The 18844-nt window shown below is 49.1% G+C and overlaps 1 protein-coding gene and 1 long non-coding RNA gene across 3 annotated transcripts in view; one reads left to right on the top strand and one right to left on the bottom strand.

Moving 5' to 3' along the window:
• The window catches only part of LOC135374292 (uncharacterized), an 83831-nt gene that overhangs the window by 31984 nt on the left and 33003 nt on the right, over nt 1-18844 (bottom strand). For both annotated transcript variants that reach the window (XM_064607278.1, XM_064607279.1), the window contains 2 exons: nt 6233-6428; nt 500-661 (listed from right to left, as the gene is read on the bottom strand). In XM_064607278.1, the coding sequence (XP_064463348.1) occupies nt 500-661; nt 6233-6428 (358 nt within the window). The remainder of the gene's footprint in view (nt 1-499; nt 662-6232; nt 6429-18844) is intronic.
• LOC135374293 (uncharacterized) overlaps nt 1-18844 on the top strand; it is a 32518-nt gene that overhangs the window by 3430 nt on the left and 10244 nt on the right. The gene's annotated exons all lie outside the window — the stretch shown is intronic.

Below are 18844 nucleotides of genomic sequence, written 5' to 3'. Positions count from 1 at the left end.
TCTATGGGGAGCTGTGGGCGCCTGGCTGCGTATGCCCTATGCGTATGAGTCTCATGTATTCGTTACAGCCCTATGGCTGTATGGTGGAAAGCTGCTATGCACGCAAAAGCTAGTTCCGCGACGAAACATGAAAGTCACTGAAAAGGTTAGCCAGCTGTAGGACTCGAACCCACACCTTCTGGATGGCCGGTCCAGGGCTCTATACCAATTGAGCTAAGCTAACAGACCTCCCCGGCGACTTCTAAGGGCGCGTCATCTGAAGGCACAAACCAGTCACTCGCTCTCACTCATCCTTCTTTAACTCTTACATTTTTGCTCACTTGATCATACACACATTCATACGACGGGAACGACGCAAGCGACAAGTGTTGAACATGAGAGAACTGATGTCCTGAGGCTGGAACAACATGGAAGGACAAATACATAAAGTTCTCTCATGCAAGTTCCGCTTCCGATATAATTTCATAATCACCTACAATATTCGTTGAGACCACCTTACCGATGAGCTGTCTTCGGTAAAGTAATTACTGGGGAGGCCCACCTTATCCTGCGTCACGTGGTATTCTTGCAGTAGACAACTATATGTCCCATATATTTCGACGAAGTCCAGATGTCTGTATTTGTAGTCGTACGCATCGTAGCGGGTAGTATCAAAGTAGAACTGTGGGGAAAACTTAAGTGTGAATGATCACGTTTAAATGTTCCTTTTTCTTTGTACCTATAAGGCTGGACAGCCTCTTCCACACGTTCAAAATGCGTTATGCGCGTTGCAATGTGCCTACACTGCTGGGGCAATATCCCCCCGACACCGTTCGTTCAGTGAACACCAGGGAAGTCACACCCAGGCATCCCGACGAAAAGGCGGGAAGCCGAACAACGTTTACCTCTTAAGAATGAACTTCACCACATTGCACGCTCCTAGCCAACCATCATCTCGAATGATATCGTCATCTGCTCTGATTTGTTGGAAACGGCAGGCGTACGCCTTTTTTGTGGCGCTCATACTCTTCATATTGCCAACTGTAGGATGGGACAAGCGTAAGCTTGCCCACATCTCGCTTCAAAGATAATACTCTTCATAATTGCCACAAAAAGGGCGTACGCCTCCCGTTTTCAACAACGTCCGTCAGATGGCGACACGGTCGTATGCCGAGTGGCAGAGTACGACTCTGCATTCAGCTCCAGTTGTTCACTCGGTTTCGATGTCGTCTGCAACGTCGTGTTGGAATGTTTTGCCATCACGGAGGTGACACTCAGGTATAGCATATTGGAAATGTGAGGCGGCGATTTCTTAATTTTGACAATTTATCCGCAGATAAACGAACATCGAACTCATCGACACGTTTTCTGGGACACCCTCTATATTTTGACTTCTTTTTTTTTTTTTTTTTTTTTGTGTGTGGATGGCTATTCCTTGCATGCATCAGGGACGAATAGTGCATTCTTTAATAAAAAGTATGTCCTCCCTACGTGGAACTGTGGCGAGTCGCGACATGCTCAGCTGGGATATGGTAATGTGAGAAACAAAAAGGCATTGAAATGGACTGAAAGGGTTTACGGAGAGGGAGTTCCGGGATGGCCTCACCATCCGTCGTCTGCTCTTGCCATGCGTTTCACCAAACTGCACTGAAAGAACTCCCGCCAATTCCGGTCGGATTTTCGGCGGCATTGTCGGTGACGAAGGCGGAGTAAAATGGCGAAATAACTTTGGAATCAAACAGGCACGATAGTCCCTTGAAGTCATCCCGCGAGGGCCGCATGTGTCAACAGGACTGTATAGCAGTCAGTCCTGGGACCCCTCTATTTTTTTTTTCTTCTCTATAGAAATGATATGTGAAGCAACATTAAGTGTAATGCATGTTTATTCGCTGATAAACGCGCAATATTTTGCGCGATATATTCCGACAAACAAGGGGGTATCGTAATCTGTCGATCGTTTTTTCCGTTTGCGTACGTGAGTGTGTTTGTGCTTTGCTTATGGCTCATCAGGTCCACCTCATACTGCGTAGGCTTTCCAAAGCAATTTAGAACACATTGACGAGTGTGGTTTCAAATTGCAGATTATGTTGAACGTCGACAGAAATGTATGCGTGCCACGCAGAACAAGGGCTTTGCCAAAGCCTGCCACAAATAACTGCTTGCGAGGGTGCCAAGTAAAGAAGACACGCTATGGTACCCGACAGAATGGCGTGCGGGCAAAGGATCTCCGCGCAGGTGTCGTTGATTTTGATTGCCGTTGAACTTTGGGCGAATAGGATGCTGGGGTCTCCGGGGCTGGCTTACCATCAGGAGGGATGCTCGACGCTCTTCCTGTCGACGACGGGATGTACCGCAGCTAGCAGATAATATAGCAAAGGGTTAGCTGCTTCGGCTGATGGCAGCAGCTTGAGTGAATGCGCTAGTATGCCTCGAAAGGCATATAAAAAGTTGATGACCACCGAGCAGTCAGTGTAAAGGGCGAAACGCATTGGACGTTTTCTCAGTGTCAAAACGTCGCGCGTACGCCATGGCCTTGCACACGCGGCGAAGAAACGCCAGCGAGGCGATCACCCGAAACGCGTGGGACGCGTACGGAGCGAGCGACACACGCCACTGTTGCTATATTCGTCGACCACAAATATCTGTTAGAACGAGCAGGTGCTCTTCTTTCCTGTGAATCCTGCGTTCCTTCATTCCGGATACCATTAAAATCGAAGAACCATGGCACGGGAAGAACGGGGCATGTGTCGTCCCTAAGTGTGGTCTGCCTCGGCCAAACCTCGTTGTCGACCATTAAAATGTTCGCGTAAATTTAGTGTGATGGATAATGTCCCAAAACTTTATGCGAGCTGCTCATACGCCACCTTGTCCGCCATCACGACGGCCATGGTTCTGTCTATTTCTCGGAAAACGCGCCCAGACGCGCGCGAATATCTGTAGTCGACCGATTCCGGCGTACACCCTCCGCGCGCGTTGAAAAACTGTTTTTTTACGAGGTCACACGCACGCCGAGCGCGCGCGCGTCCTGAAAACTTCAGAAAAACGCTCCATGCGTTTAGCCCTTAAATCTCAGTGCGATATCGCGTGCAGGAAATGAAGATGTTGCAGCGTTAGTTGGCATGCAACAACAGTTGGGAGATGTCTCCTTTTCGGAAGACCAGGGACAGATGTGTGCACAGCGTGGGGGGGGGGGGACATAATGTCCAGAGCGGCTCCCTACACTCTTAAAAATGAACTTCACCGTATAGCACGCTCCTGGCCAACCATCATCTCAAATGATATCGTTATCTGCCCTGATTTGTCGAAAACGGGAGGCGTACGCCTTTTTTGTGACACTTATGCTGTTCATAATTGTCACAAAAAGGCGTACGCCTCCCGTTTTCAAAAAATCAGGGCAGATAACGATATCATTTGAGATGATGGTTGGCTAGGAGCGTGCTATGCGGTGAAGTTCATTTTTAAGAGTGTACACTCCAAACACAGAACTTCAGTGCTGTGCACCAACCATGCCATGAATTATAGGGTTATCGCTTCTGAGTCGAAGAGAGAAGGGGGTGTACGCCCCTTTTGTGGCAATTTGTATATATGATAATTCTCACAAAAAGGTGTACGCCCACCTCTCCCATCGAATCAGAAGCGATAACCCTATTGTTCATGGCAATGGGTGGCACACAGCGTGCTACGCGGTGAAGTTCTGTTTTTAGAGTGTATAGGAGACCAAGGTACGCGATGATGGCATTTGGCTTTGGCAGAATCACGGAAATGCTGCGCAACATCAACAATACAAGAAAAAAAAAAGAAAGAAAGATGGAAGTCACTGAAAAGGTGAAGCAGCTGGAGGACTCGAACCCACATCTTCTAGATTACTGATCCAGGACTCTAACAAGTGAGCTAACCTAACCCGCTTTGCCAGCGACTTCCAACTCTCTCAAAACTGAAACTCCATCGCATATAGCACGCTCTGCGCCAATCATAGCAACGAATGATAGGGTTATCGCTTCTGATTCGAGGAGAGAGGGATGCGTATGCCCTTTAGTGTAAATTATCATACATCCAAATTGACACAGAAAGGCGTCCGCCCCCTCCCACTCTCCTCGAATCAGAAGCGATAGCCCTATCATTCGTGCACTCTTAAAAATGAACTTCACCACATAGCACGCTCCTAGCCAACCACCATCCCGAATGACAACGTTCTCGCCCCTGATTTGTTGAAAACGGGAGGAGGAGCCTATTTTGTGCCATTATGCACGGCACAAAATAGGCTCCTCCTCCCGTTTTCAACAAATCAGGGGCGAGAACGTTGTCATTCGGGGTGATGGTTGGCTAGGAGCGTGCTATGCGGTGAAGTTCATTTTTAAGAGTGTGGCAACGGTTGAAGCAGAGCGTGCTACGCGGTGATGTCCAGTTTTTAGAGTGAAGGGCACGCCATCTGTCAAGGGACAAATCACCCCCTCTCTCCCACTCATCCCTCTCTCTTTCGCTCTTACATTTTTCTCACTCATACACACAATCACACGACGGGATGGAAGCCCGCGGCAACTGCTGTACACGAGGGAACCGATGTTCTGCGGCTGCAACAACATAGAGAGAACAAATACGTGCAGAGCCTCTGTAAGTATTTGTCCTTTCTATGTTGTTCCAGCCTCTCAGGTATGTCAGTTCTCTCTCATGATCAACGCGACATTCGATCTACGCAGTACTGACACCCGTACGCCGTAACCACGTCTATCACACTCTTAAAAATGAACTTCACCTCATCCACCGTTATGAGCAGCATAAGTGTCACAGAAAAAGGCGTACGCCTACCGTTTTCAACAAATCACGGCAGATAATGGTATCATTCGAGATTATGGCTGGCTATAGGAGCGTGCGTGCTATGCGGTGAAGTGCATTTTTAAGAGTGCAGTGTGCGCAAGGTACCGTGCATCGCAGCTTCGAATGGCCCAACGTTTATATCGTTCTGAGTTTCACGGACTCTGTATATTTGAACACTCTCGTCAAGCTTAATGCACTTTTATCATCCGGAATGATATAATTCGGTGCGTTGCTTTGTTGAAAATGGGAGGAGGCGCCTATCCGAGACACATTATGCTTTTTTCCCAGATACGCTCCGCCCCCCCCCCCCCGTTTTGAACCAATCCAGTCACAGTATATCATTCGGAGTGATGATGGTTGGCTAGGAGCGTGCTTTTACACTGTGCCTTACAATAACACATACTGTTAAAACAGAGCTTCACCACATACTACACTGTTAAAACAGAACTTCACCGCATAGCACGCTCCTAGCCAACCATCATTCCCAATAATATCATTCTGTGTCATGATTTGTTCAAAACAGGGGGGAGGCGCCTATCTGGGACAAGATAATCTGTCCCAGATAGGCGCCTCCTCCCATTTTCAACAAATCAATACACAGAATGATATCATTCGGAATGATGGTTGGCTATGACCGTGCTATGTGGTGAAGTTCTGTTTTAACAGTGTAGGCTCCTAGCTGACCATCAATCCAAATGATATCATTCTCTGTATTGATTTGTCGAAAATGGGAGGCGCCTATCGGGGACAGATTATCTTGTCAGGGATAGGCGACTCCCCCTGTTTTGAACAAATCAGGACACAGAACGATATTATTCGGAATGATGCTTGGCTAGGAGCGTGCTATGTGTATAGCTTACGCCAAAGCGTCTAAAGGTACACTCTTAAAAATGAACTCCATCGCATAGCACGCTCCTAGACAACTATCATCTCGGATGATATCGTTATCTGCCTTGATTTGTTGAAAACGGGAGGCGTACGCCTCTTTGGTGACACATATGCTATTCATAATTGTGACAAAAAAGGCATACGCCTCTCGTTTTCAGCAAATCAGGGCAGATAAAGATATCATTCGACACGATGATTGGCTAGGAACGTGCTATGCTGTGAAGCTCATTTCTAAGAGAGTAGCAGCCCTGACGGGTATTCGGGGGGGGGGGGGGGGGGTTCAGGATCGACCCCTGACGGTCGCTCTGTCTCAGCCCAAGCTCAGGCTTCATCGTCAATGAATATCTCCACCAGCTCCAATGCATCCATGCCATGTGATCAAATCTTCCTCCCAAGCATATTTTGGACACAACATTTTGTTGTAAATGCTGCTCGTATTCCGGATCGGCAGTGCGGGAATGATACTGGAGTGACGTGGATGGACGAGCTGAGCCAGTGGGTGTTGGAGCGGTGACAACATCTAAACACCGGAGTATACATGTGTACTTACATCGCATGTGTATTCATGCATGTGAAACTGCATCAAAGAGTAGTCCCCGTTCCTCATATCAACAGTGAGACTTGAGTCATGAGTTGCGGTGGTGCTGGAAGCTGCAGATTTTGCTGTCAGGCTCGTCCCATCGGATATAGTCACAAGCACGTAGCAGTGGTTGACATCCTCTTGAAGGAGGAATTTCACCCTCACCCTGCGTTAAAGGGATAATCCTTTGAATAAAGTACCCATTTGGGCTCGTTTGGTCGCGCACCATAAAATCGCTAAAAGTGACCAACGCACTGCCGTCCTGTGCCACCCTGCACTCTTAGAAACGGACTTCACCACATGGCACGCTCATGGCCAGCTATCAGCCGGACAGAAATCGTTCTCTGCCTTGATTCGCGGAAAAAGGGAGGGGTAGTACGCCATTGTGTGACCACTTACGGATAAACTATAATCTTCACAAAAAAGCGTACGTCGCGCGCTTTCCACGAAGCGAGAGCGATGACTCGGTACATAACACGGTACAGTGGGTGGCCTTCAGCGTGCTATGCGGTGAAGTTCTTTTTTTTTTTAAAGCGTGGCTTTAGTGATGATCCTTTACTGCTCTGACAAAAGTTAAAGGAAAGGTTGGTGTATCCCCTGAAAGTCGGGCATCATAACTTTCGCCAGTTTCCTTGGGAATCCTCGAGGTTCAGTAATTCCACAAGAAGGGCTGAGCCACCTCAGTACTCTCGAACGTCAACCACAAAGTTTTAGCAAACCGTTGCGCAGCGAACGGAAGGAATGCGCTATCCTCCACCTGGGCAAGTGCGCATGCGCGGGAACGGAACCGCGGCTTCCGCGTTTCACCTTGGAACGATCGGCTCATTTTTTGTTTTTGATTTTTGTTTTCATTCCGTCGTCTACGTTGTTTTCGTCACGCAAAACCAAGATGACTGCGTGCAACACCTCGTCCATTGTCTCCCAAGTGAAGATTACCACACAGCCGCTTCAGGAGGAGAGACCGCGTCTCCTTGCTGTGAGTAGCCATAGAACTCGTGCTATTTCGAAACGGAAACTTCTGGTCCCTGATGGTGTCCACCGAGTCCGAGTGAGCAGCAGCGTCTGCCATCACGGCGGATGATAGCGATTAACTCACCGGCAAGGGCTGTCCTCCCGTTTGTTGGTGGAACAACAATAACAAGTTTATTTTCAAGCAAAAAAAAAAAGAACGAGAAAAAAAAAACAGAGCAGCGCACAAAACGTAGTTATATTAGACAGTTCGTTCTGAATAAGATGCCTAGACACCATGGGAACGGCAGTTTATGTTACCACCGTTGGATGGCAACACCGCGACCTACTGTATTATAGCGGCCATACCATCATTTGGAGGCTAGCGCTGGCGCTACTGACCGGCCCGGTTATTGCGTCCTCAATTTCTGCAGTACTCCGACGTACTTTAGCTTACCTCAGTAATTCTGTACGAGCTATGAATGTCCCACGAGGGATGCTTCCTTCTAAAGTTGATTATCATCATCATTCTACGCGTTTCAAAGGAACCATTGCTGTCGTCTGCTACGGTAGACGTACGTCCGCTTCCGCGCGTTGAAATTTCCATCGCCCAATCATGATGCAGATCTCGCTGGGCGATGAGTAGCACCCCTAGCGGATCATGCGTGCCGACTCCTCATTGGGTTTGCCGGTTATTGCATGATCGCTACAATCTAGTTGGTAGTGGGCAACACAGTTCTCAGCGTTCGTAGCGTTGACCGACGAACGATCTGCTAAAACTCTATCCGGTTGACGGTAGCGAACTATGCGTTAACTTTCCGTGCGTTACGGAACGGTCTGCTAAAACTCTCTAATTACGCCTGCTTCATTGCTCTCGTTTCAGAATCCGTTTTCATTTGCATGACTTCGACTCTCCGGGTGCTGAGATGAGAGTATGTTTTGTGAGGAGGAAGATTAAGGCATTACTCCGCCTCTGAAAAAAAAAACAAAAAAAAACGGACATTTTCTTAACTGGATTCCATCAAGACCTGTTCTTCATTCTAGGGGAAAAAAAAAAGAAAGATCGTGCAAGTTTCCGGCGATGCCGAATCAGAAATCACAAAGACGATTAAGGGCACCAACTGTTTACTCATAGCCGTAGCGAGGGGGGGCGGGGGGGGGGGGGGCTACGAGAGGGGCAGCCTCCCCAGGCGCCCTTGCTTGAGAGGGCGCCGATTGTGGCAGGCCCTAGCAGGCTGGTTGGACAGGATAAAGCGGGCACGAAGAAAACTTGAATTGGTGATCTCGACGGCGCAGACAGGCATTTCATTTCTTTGTCTATACGGCTTCTGACAGCAGTGGGAAGACGGGGGGGAGGGGGGGCGCTTTAGACTCGAGAGCACGATTCTACTCTGGCGTGTGCCAGCTGCAGTCTGTGAGCTCTTTGGCTGTTGCAGCCATGTCTGTTTCCTGGTTATTCTTGTATGAAAGGGGTTTGTCCAACCCACTCTACGGTTATCTCAACTGGCGAAGGGCGAAGGACTTCACGGGAGACTCCGGGGGAAGAGTCTCTAGTTGTGTCTATCGAACTATGCTCGAACGATGGTGTTCGGTGGTTTCGCAGCCCTGGAACGTTTGATACTGACAAGTAAGATTGGAACCTCTATGGGATCAGACTTCAAGCGGGTATACGTGCGGCAAGAGTCACTGAGGTTGCGGACTTCTAATTTCGTCGCTGGGTCCGGCAGACATCATGCTCAATACTCATCAGCTGGACATCATGCTCTACTGAGCTCCCACAGGATAGCGCACGATGAATGTTTCAACCCAGTCTTTGTCAGTTCGACGAAAGAAGGTTGGAAACCCAGCCCACCCCGGCATCGCAGAAAGAGATAACACAGGCATGGCTTATCGCGTCCGATTTTCGCTGGGATAATGCTTTCGCTCTTCCAATTTTAGGGACTGCTACTTTTTCTACTATCACTCTGGGGTCCGGCTGTGGTAACCTCCTTTCGTCGGAGTGTGAGCGCTCAGAAAGTCATCGCGCGTTATGGTCTGGTACTTCTTAAACCATCATGTTCGGATATTTTTTTCGATGGCATAGCTCGTGAATATCACTGTCAATTGTCATTAATTTTGAGTGAATTTTGCTCGCTCTTCATAGTGGTGGGGTAAAAAAGTGACCTTCACTTGGCAAAGTTCCGAGTTCAGCTCGCAAATATTTACACAATTAAACTTTCGATACGTGACATTCACATCCAGGACGTGGAAAAATCCTAATAAGGGGAAACGCCGTTAACCTCATGATTCTGGGTGGCGTAGTTTTTTTTTTTAATTATAATTCCATGACACGTTTTCTGGGACGCCGTGTATATATGAACCGTCATATCGGAAGTGTTCGTCTTGCTGCCAAAAAAAGCACAGTCAACAGGACACAGTGAACGGCGAGCTCAAAGAAACGGACCTGTCGCAGTCCTTCATGGGTAACATCTCATTTCGGCCGAAGGTGTTCCATAACGGCCAAAAAGAAAAAAGAAAGCATCCACCATATTAGCGATCGCTGTGTTCTATGCTTCCCAAAATGTGTCCGCGGCGGTGTGACCCCACAGCTTCTGTCACACACAACGGTTCATACGCACAATATTGCGACAGTGTCTCATGCATCCCTCGTGAAAAAATATTTTTATTGTCATAGTGTGTCACGCGATATTTGTATGTGTTACGCCATTTTCTCTCACTATTCAAGCAACATCCTACTCTTCGGTTCTGCGAGCACACTGCGTGTGTGTGTTGTGAAAAGTTACTCCACAAGGGAGCACACTGGGAGCTCCAGGAGCCATATGACCTATGACCATGATCTTTTCCCCCACTAGCTAGCTTCTACAGTTTACGTTCACCTGAAATAAAAAGAAGTACATAACGTGATGAACCAAAACGACATATACGCTCTTGTTTGATGATGAGCATAAGACATATGCTGTCAAGCAGACTTCCTTTTTTTTACATACATTCAAAACATATTGTGGCGTGTACCTCAGAAGACAAGGAAGGACACCCAGACTGACTGTCGTTGTCAGAAGGAATGCGAAACCACACTGGCACGCAGTTGAGTCCCCGTGAGCTCACATTTATTGCGCTCGACGTCGATGGGCGATGCTGATAGGCGGCCGCTACAGTATTTAAGAAATTCTGGACAACACTGACAATTACGTCACAATGATGCAGCTGCACAGTCAGAAAAATATTTCAGGAGGTGTTTTACGAGGCTTTACATGGGGTGGAGGAGTCCCCCTCGTCAGTGCTTTATCCAGACCTCCTACATACACCCCCAAATATTCAGTGACACCCCCTAACTTTTTTGTCTGTGTACCCCCTATACAGGAGGTGCCCTTGCGATTTCAGCTTCAGACACGTCTGTAATAATATGTTAACATCTCTAATGATATGTTATGATATAATGACATAACTATAATGATGACCCCCCCCCCCCCCCCCACACACACCTTTTTCCAACACCCCTCCGTGCTGGGGATTCTGGATAAACCACTGCCCCTGTTCATTTTCGGGGGGCACTACATTAGTGATTATGCCACTGCACTGATGTCACAATGTTATAAGCGTGTGCCACTTTGGGCATATCGGAATTACTCTAAGCTACAATATGTAAATTCAGAATCAGTGTATCCGAAGGGCAAGCAGCAGATGTTGTAGCAGGAACGGTATCGCTGCCTGCTCGGCACCCGCTGCACCCGCGTGGGTGATAATAAACGTTCATTCCAACTCCGTCCCTCTTGCCTGCCGGTTGTCTCTTTTTGCCTTCCTCAAGGCATCCACAAACTTGGTGACCCGGACAATGCTACCCAGCGCCCATACTTCGCAGCCCCCCGATGCTGCGACCTCCTCCATTGGCCGTGTCGGGCTCAAGCTGCCCGTCTTCTATCCGGCACGTCCCGACATCTGGTTCCAGATGGCCGACAGCCAGTTCGCCCTTGCTGGAATCACACAGCAGTTAACGAAATTTCGTCATGTCGTCGGTAATCTTCCACCTGAAGTCGCAGTTCAGGTACTCGACATCATTTCTACTCCTCCTGCTAGCAACCCCTTCGCAAGGCCGTTTCTGACAGAATTATGGCTTCAGAGCGCGAGCGTCTCCGGCAGCTCTTGGCAGCTGAGGAGCTTGGTGACCGCCGGCCTTCTCAATTACTTCGGCACATGTACAGCCTACTTGGAACCCGTCGCGCAAACTTCGATCAGCCCTTCCTCAAGGAGCTCTTCTTGAGTCGGTTGCCGACTTCAACTCGTGTGGTACTCGCTGCTCTGCCGGATACGACTCTTGACGCACTTGCCGAAGTCGCCGATAAGGTGATCGAGGTCTTCCGCCCCACAATTGCCAGCGCGTCTGCTTCACACCCCTTGGCTGCACCTTCGCCTTCCCCTTTTCTTTCCACCGGAGCGCCCCCGACACTTCCCCAGCCAGAGGCCTCCGAACCCGACCCAGCCTCCCTTCTTCGCGAAGAAGTTCGGGAGCTTAGCGGTCTTATCCAGAGCCAGCTCACCTGCAATGTTTCAGGTTCTCCCGGTCGCTTTCATCAGCCAAGGCGCTTTCCCCGACCACGCCATAGGCGCTCTCCTTCCCGAGCCTTGCGCGCACCTTCTCCTTCCGGTATACGGCCACTCGATACCCAGGACATACCCCTCCCTTACTGTTGGTACCATTTCAGTTTCGGCGCCCCGTCCCGCAAGTGTACCCCGCCCTGCGAATGGCCGGGAAACGCCACAGGGCGTCGTTAGCGGCGACTCGCGACTCCCGAGGCTGTTTCCCAAGTCGCCTTTTCTACATCATCGACCGGAAATCCAAGACCAAACTGCTGATCGACACCGGCGCCGCGGTGAGCGTCCTCCCAGCAACGGTGGCGCAACGTCGTCAGAACCCAATTTGGCACCTCACTGCGGTTAACAACACCGGTATTCCAGTCTTTGGCCAGAAGTCGTTTACATTGGACCTCGGGCTCCGTCGCCAATTCACATGGCTTTTCACCATCGCATCGGTGAATCAAGCAATTCTTGGGGCCGACTTTCTTGAGCATTTCTCTTTCATGGTGGATGTTGCTCGCCGCAGGCTCGTCGATTCTTCCACCTCACTCGCGATCAATGGAATCAGCGCCAGCTCACGTACACGTCGAGTTCGGGACCAAGCCGCTATCAGCTCCTCAGTCCCCGTACGCGGACATCCTAAAGGAATTTCCTTCCCTCACCCAGCCTTGCGATTGGTCCCGGCCCGTCAAGCACGACGTTGTCCATCGTATAATCACAAATGGTCAACCCGTCTCTACTCGGTACCGCCGCCTTGCCCCAGAGAAGCTGACGATCACGAAGGAAGAATTTCAGCACATGATCGACATGGGAGTAGTTCGTCCATCATCCAGCAATTGGTCGTCCCCAATACATATGGTTCCCAAGAAAACCGGGACTGGCGACCATGCGGGGACTATCGGGCACTAAACTTGATCACCGTCCCCGATCGCTACCCGCTACCGAACATCCAAGACTTCGCCGTCAACTTGGAAGGAGCCACCACCTTTTCAAAAATTGATCTTACCAAAGCGTATCACCAGATCCCCATGCATCCGGATGACATTCACAAAACAGCGGTAACAACGCCTTTCGGCTTGTTTGAGTTTCTACGGATGCTTTTCGGGCTTAAGAACGCTGCCCAGACCTTCCAGCGATTTATTGACACCGTCATCCGTGGCCTTCCTTTTGTATTTGCATACATGGACGATCTGCTCGTCGCCAGCGCATCTCCCGAGCAGCATCGCATCCATCTCCGCCAGCTCTTTTCACGCCTCGAAGATCACGGCATTATCATCAACACCCAGAAATGCGAATTTGGCGTTGACTGTCTCGAATTCCTGGGCCATCATCTTGATCGATCGACACGGCATCACGCTGTTGCCATCGAAAGTCAGGATCGTGCGAGATTTTCCCCAGCCTCAGACGTTCCGTCAGCTACGCAGATATCTTGGGCTGATAAACTTTTATCGGCGATTTATCCCCCACTGTGCATCAGTTTTGGCTCCGCTAGAGGCCCTCCTTTGCACCTCCCGTCAGAGCCGTATATTAAAAGGGAGTCTGGCCATTGGGAGGAGTCACAAAAAGAGGCTCGACCTGTCAATCACAGTTTCGCTCCTCTGATTGGTTTGCTTTTTACCAAGGGGGTCGCCATGACACCATACTGCCACCCAAAATGGCGACGAAAACAAACGCAGTGAAGCGGGGATTTAGTGACAAAAAATTTTCACAGACTAACCTGATTTTACGCTGCAAATGTACATCCTAATATAAATTTCTCAGAAATCAGTTTCAACTTATGCTCATCCATCAATATATAACTGAAAATAATACGTTTTGTCGCCGGTGTTAGGCCTAGTGAACACGGCGATCGCGGCGACCACAACGAAATCATAACAAAAACGGCGCTGTGCTGTACAATCTTATTTTTAACAGCTGGATTTCATGTATATAAACATTCTTGCCTCTTATATTCCAACTATTCATGTAGATTTGTTTAAAAATCATACCGACAACAGAATGTGTCCCAGCAGATGGTTCTGCCGGCAGCGGTACAACGACGGAAGCAGACGACAATTCCCGACGTGCCTTACGCTCCCTAGGTGGCGCTTATCAAATTTGCACCAACAATCCACTAGTTTTGCAGATTGCGAGAGGTATCCATTTCAATCCCATCCAATCCACTTGCCACCCAAAATGGCGCTGCCCATGTTGGATAAGGGGGCAAATAGTGAGGATAGGCTGATTGATAGCGCCCCATATTTCAAGACTTCATTGGTCGGAAAGCTGAAAAAGTGGGTGGAGCTTCAGGTATAGGCATGACCCATTAATGGCCAGACTCCCTTTTAATATACGGCTCTGCCTCCCGTCACCCCAACAGCTCCTCTACTTTTCAATGGACAGAAGACGCAGAGCGAGCTTTCAACGAATCCAATGACGCTCTCGCCAATGCGGGGTTGCTGATTCATCCGCACCACGATGCACCCACCTCTCTCGCTGTGGACGCGTCAAGTACAGCGGTTGGTGCCGTTCTTCAGCAGCTCATCGACCGGGAATGGCAGCCAATCGCATTCTTTTCCACCAAGCTTACCGCAACTTAACAACGTTATAGTGTCTTCGGTCGAGAGCTGCTGGCCGCCTTCTCGGCCGTTAAGCACATTCGCTACTTCCTGGAAGGACGACCTTTACCCGACGACCTTTTACCCTGTATACTGACCAGCTGCCGCTCGTCTATGCCTTTCGTGCCGCCGGTCAGCAGCACTCGCTTCGTGAGATCCGCCATCTGGCGTTTCTGACCGAGTTCCCGGTGACGTTGGAGCACGTCAGCGGCCAGCATAACATCCCCACGGACGTTTTCAGCAGTGTGTTCCCCTTCCCGCCTTCCATGTTCTCCATGGACAGTCTTGCGGAAGCCCAACAATCCGACGATGAGCTGAAGCTTTTCCACCAGTCCAACACGTGATCACTACGTCTCAAGGACATCACCCTTCCTGGCAGTTCGTTGACCATTACCTGTGACGAGTCCACCGGCACTCTGCGACCCTACATTTCCAAGGTCCTTCGCCATCTCGCTTTCCGAGCCCTTCATGAGGTTGCCCACCCTAGAATCCGCGCCAAAAGGAAGTTAATTTCCGCCCGTTACGTGTGGTCCGGCATGTCCAAAGACATTCAGTTATGGGCCTCTCGGTCTATTCCGTGCCAGCGTGCCAAGATCAACCGTCACACACGTTCTCCACCGGCCCGTTCCCCCCCCCCCCCCGATTGTCGCTTCCAGGTCATTCACGTGGACCTGATCGGCCCGCTTCCACCATCGGCTGGATTCAAATACCTTCTAATCGTCATCGACCGGTTCACCAGATGGCCTGAAGCAACGCCCATACCCGACATCCGCGCTGAGACCGTGGCTGCTGCCCTCCTGTCCACATGGTTCTCCCGTTACGGTGTTCCAGACGACATAGTCACTGATGGCGGGGCTCAGTTCGAGTCATCACTTTTCCTCGAGGTCTGTCGTCTGCTCGGCGCCAGAACCACAGGACCACATCCTACCACCCCTGTGCGAATGGGCTCGTGGAAAGGTTCCACCGCCAGCTGAAGACCTGCTTTCGTGCCCTGCCGAATCCCAATAAATGGTCCCAGGCGCTCCCGTTTATCCTCTTACACTTGAGAGCGTCCCTCAAGCCCGATCTTGGGTGCTCTTCGGCAGAGCTCGTTCTCGGCACCACGGTTTGTTTAGCGGCAGACCTGATCGTCCAGCAATCCCCCACTCCTGCACCTTCGCATTACGCCTCCTTGCTCAGCGACGTTTTCAGGTCACTCGCCGCAACGCAGCCTCGTTACCCTCACTCCCGCCCCACGCACGTGCCCTCTGCCTTGGCTACGCCCACCCACGTTTTTCACAAAGCTTCCTGCTCCTCGACGCTGCCTTCAGTCTCCGTACGCAGGTCCGTATCGCGTGGTCACCCACTCCGCTAAGACATTCATTATTGAAGTCGCGGGACAGCACCAGACCGTTTCCATTGACCGCTTGAAGCCGGCTCCCGTGGACCCGCAGCCTGCTGTACCTCAAGCCCTCCTCGTCGACCCTGCCCTCTCTTCGGCGCCCGCGTCGGCCTTCCCGTCCCCAGCCAGGCACGTCACTTGGAGCCCCTCCGTCGCGTCTGCACCGCTCCTGAAGAGGGGGGGGGGCACGTGTTGCAGCATCGGTATCGCTGCCTGCTCGGCACCCGCCGCACCCGCGCGGGTGATAATAAACGTTCACTCCAACTCCGCCCCTCTTGGCTGCCTGTTGTCTCCTTTTGCCTTCCTCAAGGCATCCACAAATGTTACCTGCAGGCTTCATGCTGAAACGTGTGTGGGCAAAACACTTCCGCCGTGGTGGGCGACGTCGTTAATGTAAGCATACACGCAGGACAAATGTGGGCACATGGAGTAGTTGCAGCAACCTGAAAACGTTATATTTTTTCGTTATGTATGAGTAATAAAAAATATACCTTCCCATATGTTTCGTTTCGTCGTTTCTATGAAGCGCTACTAGGGGAACAGCTCTTGGTTGGCCACATGGAAAGCCACAACGCGAGAGGTGCCGATATTCCGATTACGCGATCAAAAATTAAAAGTCTAGAACCATGCACACTTCCCCATGCAACTACTTCTCCAGCATCGTGAGACACGACACCCATGTATCCACGTACAGTGTGTGAAATGATGTGCAGGAATGCAAAAGATGCCAACATACCTGTAATGCAGTGTCTCATAAGTTTGCTTCGATTTTCTGGCAGCTGCCATGAAGTGCAATGCATGATTTACAAGTTTCATTTCGCCATGTTCATTGCACAGTGCTGCACATTTCGCAAGCGTCACGCAATCCCACGTGGCCTCTTTTTGATCAGTGAAAATAACTCGCGTCATGATCAGTGAAAATAACTCGCGTATGTTCATCTCAGCGCTAATCACGTTTTGCGAGTTATAGAAGGAGGGGGAATCAATACTCTTTCTTTCGTGTCCTGATAAATTATTATTTTGCTACTTTCACGCTCTCAGTTCGGATGGTGTCTAGCAACGTTGGTTATCTCGTTTCCTGTGTCAGCGAGAAGCACGTCGTAAACTACAACTCTGCAACTGCTTCTCCGGAACAACAACAACGGACAGATATATCTATCGATTTCTAATGCTGTAACGTGCAAATTAGCGCACTTAAGCGGCTCTTTATTTTCCGTCGTTGTCTTTCGAGTAGCGCGTGTTGTTCCAGTGCAAATTGAGTTGAATGAATCGTCACATGCCCAACGTATATCGCGCAGTGTCCACCAAGGCCGAGAACCAAGAATTCTGGTGAGTTATGTTTTCGCAAACTGGTCTTGTCTAGCACTGTGCTATCCACACATAGTTGCATTCTCATACGAGTAATTTGACTAAATCAAAACAGCCCAAGTGCCTGTAATAGATGTAGCTCAGTATGTGTTTTTAGGTTTGCACCGTTTGTAGTTCGTTGCGCGTTTAGGAACAACCAATTCACTCCAAGTTAAGACACCGATAATGCCGCGCCGTACAGCAGCATCTATCATTGTGAGCCATATTTCATTTGTTAAAATCTGTCGTCACATTTGTTCAAAAATAAAAGCGCAAGTCGGCATACTTCACAGTAAATTCGAAAACACCCTTTGGGGTATAAACCGCTTACACCTTTTTGTCCTATGGCTGGCACCCTTTTTTACACCACATCAACTGTAACACCCTTTCAAAAAGGTGTATTGTGCAAAAAACACCTGTTTAAACACCCTTTTAGGAGGGTGTTTAACACTCTTACACCCTTTCGAAAGGGTGTAAGCTCCCGCGGCAGCATGCTGAGCCATGCAGTCCGACGTTTTTGCTTGTATGGCAACAACCACCCTAGCGACGGCACAGTTCCAGCCGTGGTTCCACAGCAAAACATAAACTGGAGCGCAGTGCGTCACTGGCAGCCCTCATCGTCCTAGCAACACTGTGAGTGAGCAAAAAAAAAAGAACAATTCAAATAAAATGAAAACAAAACAGTTGGACATATGTAAGGGAAGAGGTGAAGATCGCAACATCGTAACGCCGTCCGTGCTCGTGAAATGAGCGGCGTTACGATGCTGCCATCTTCAGGCGATGCCTGTAATAAGCCCGAGCACTCTCGGTAGCCTAAATTGGCGTACCATATTGATCATATACTGAAATGCAGTTCGTTGGAGTATATTCGCTAAGCTTAGTGCGGTAAAACTCGTCTGTAACGGTGACGAACATGTGCCTTTGCAATTAACACGTATGCCTGTAACGAGTCAAGATATCAGCGAACTTCCTGACATCCCTCCCCGTCAAATATTGTGTTTTCAACTCAAGCTATCGTCTATAATGTGATTACCTAGTGAGCGGAGCTGTCAAGCCAATGTAATTTTTCTCTCACCAATGAAAACACTGTTTTTAACACCAGTGTAGAAAGGGTGTATATAACGTAAACACCTTTTTCGACACCAGTGTTACTTGAAGGGTGTAAAGACAGGTGTAAACGCATAAAAACACCCTTCTTGATACAGCACTTGGTGTAATAAAGAGTGTATTTTCTCATACACCTTTTTTAGCACCATTTTTCGGCCTTTGGTTATCTTTGTGGAATTAAACAAGGTGTATTTGCTTAAAAACACCTTATTTAACCCAGAAAGGGTGTTTTTGAATTTACTGTGTTGAATTGATCTCCCCGAATTGCTTGCCGCGAACATCCGCAAATGCTTTTGCACGATACTAAGCGCAAAAGCATATGTGCCTAGAATAAATAATTCAGTCATTTAAGTACATTGTTTTTATAGCTATTTTCCATTCCAGTCATGTTATGTGGCTACGCGAAGGATTCCGAAAAAGAAAAACAACAACAACATGGCTAATACGATGTTGCTGCCCAGGCTGTCTTGGCTGAAAAGGTGAGCTGTTAAGAGTACAAATGTATTATACGGTTCAGTTGTGAAGTGAAAATTGTGTACTAGTGCACTAATGCACGAATTAACATTCGTGCACTACTTTTATAAGAACGAAACGAGAAAAGAAAAGTCATGCATGCATCATTTCATGAAT

This window comes from Ornithodoros turicata, unplaced genomic scaffold (genome assembly GCF_037126465.1).
Source record: "Ornithodoros turicata isolate Travis unplaced genomic scaffold, ASM3712646v1 Chromosome52, whole genome shotgun sequence".
NCBI lineage: Eukaryota > Metazoa > Arthropoda > Arachnida > Ixodida > Argasidae > Ornithodoros > Ornithodoros turicata.
The sequence above is the reverse complement of the archived record's forward strand: the minus strand, read 5'-3'. Positions and strand labels throughout refer to the sequence as shown.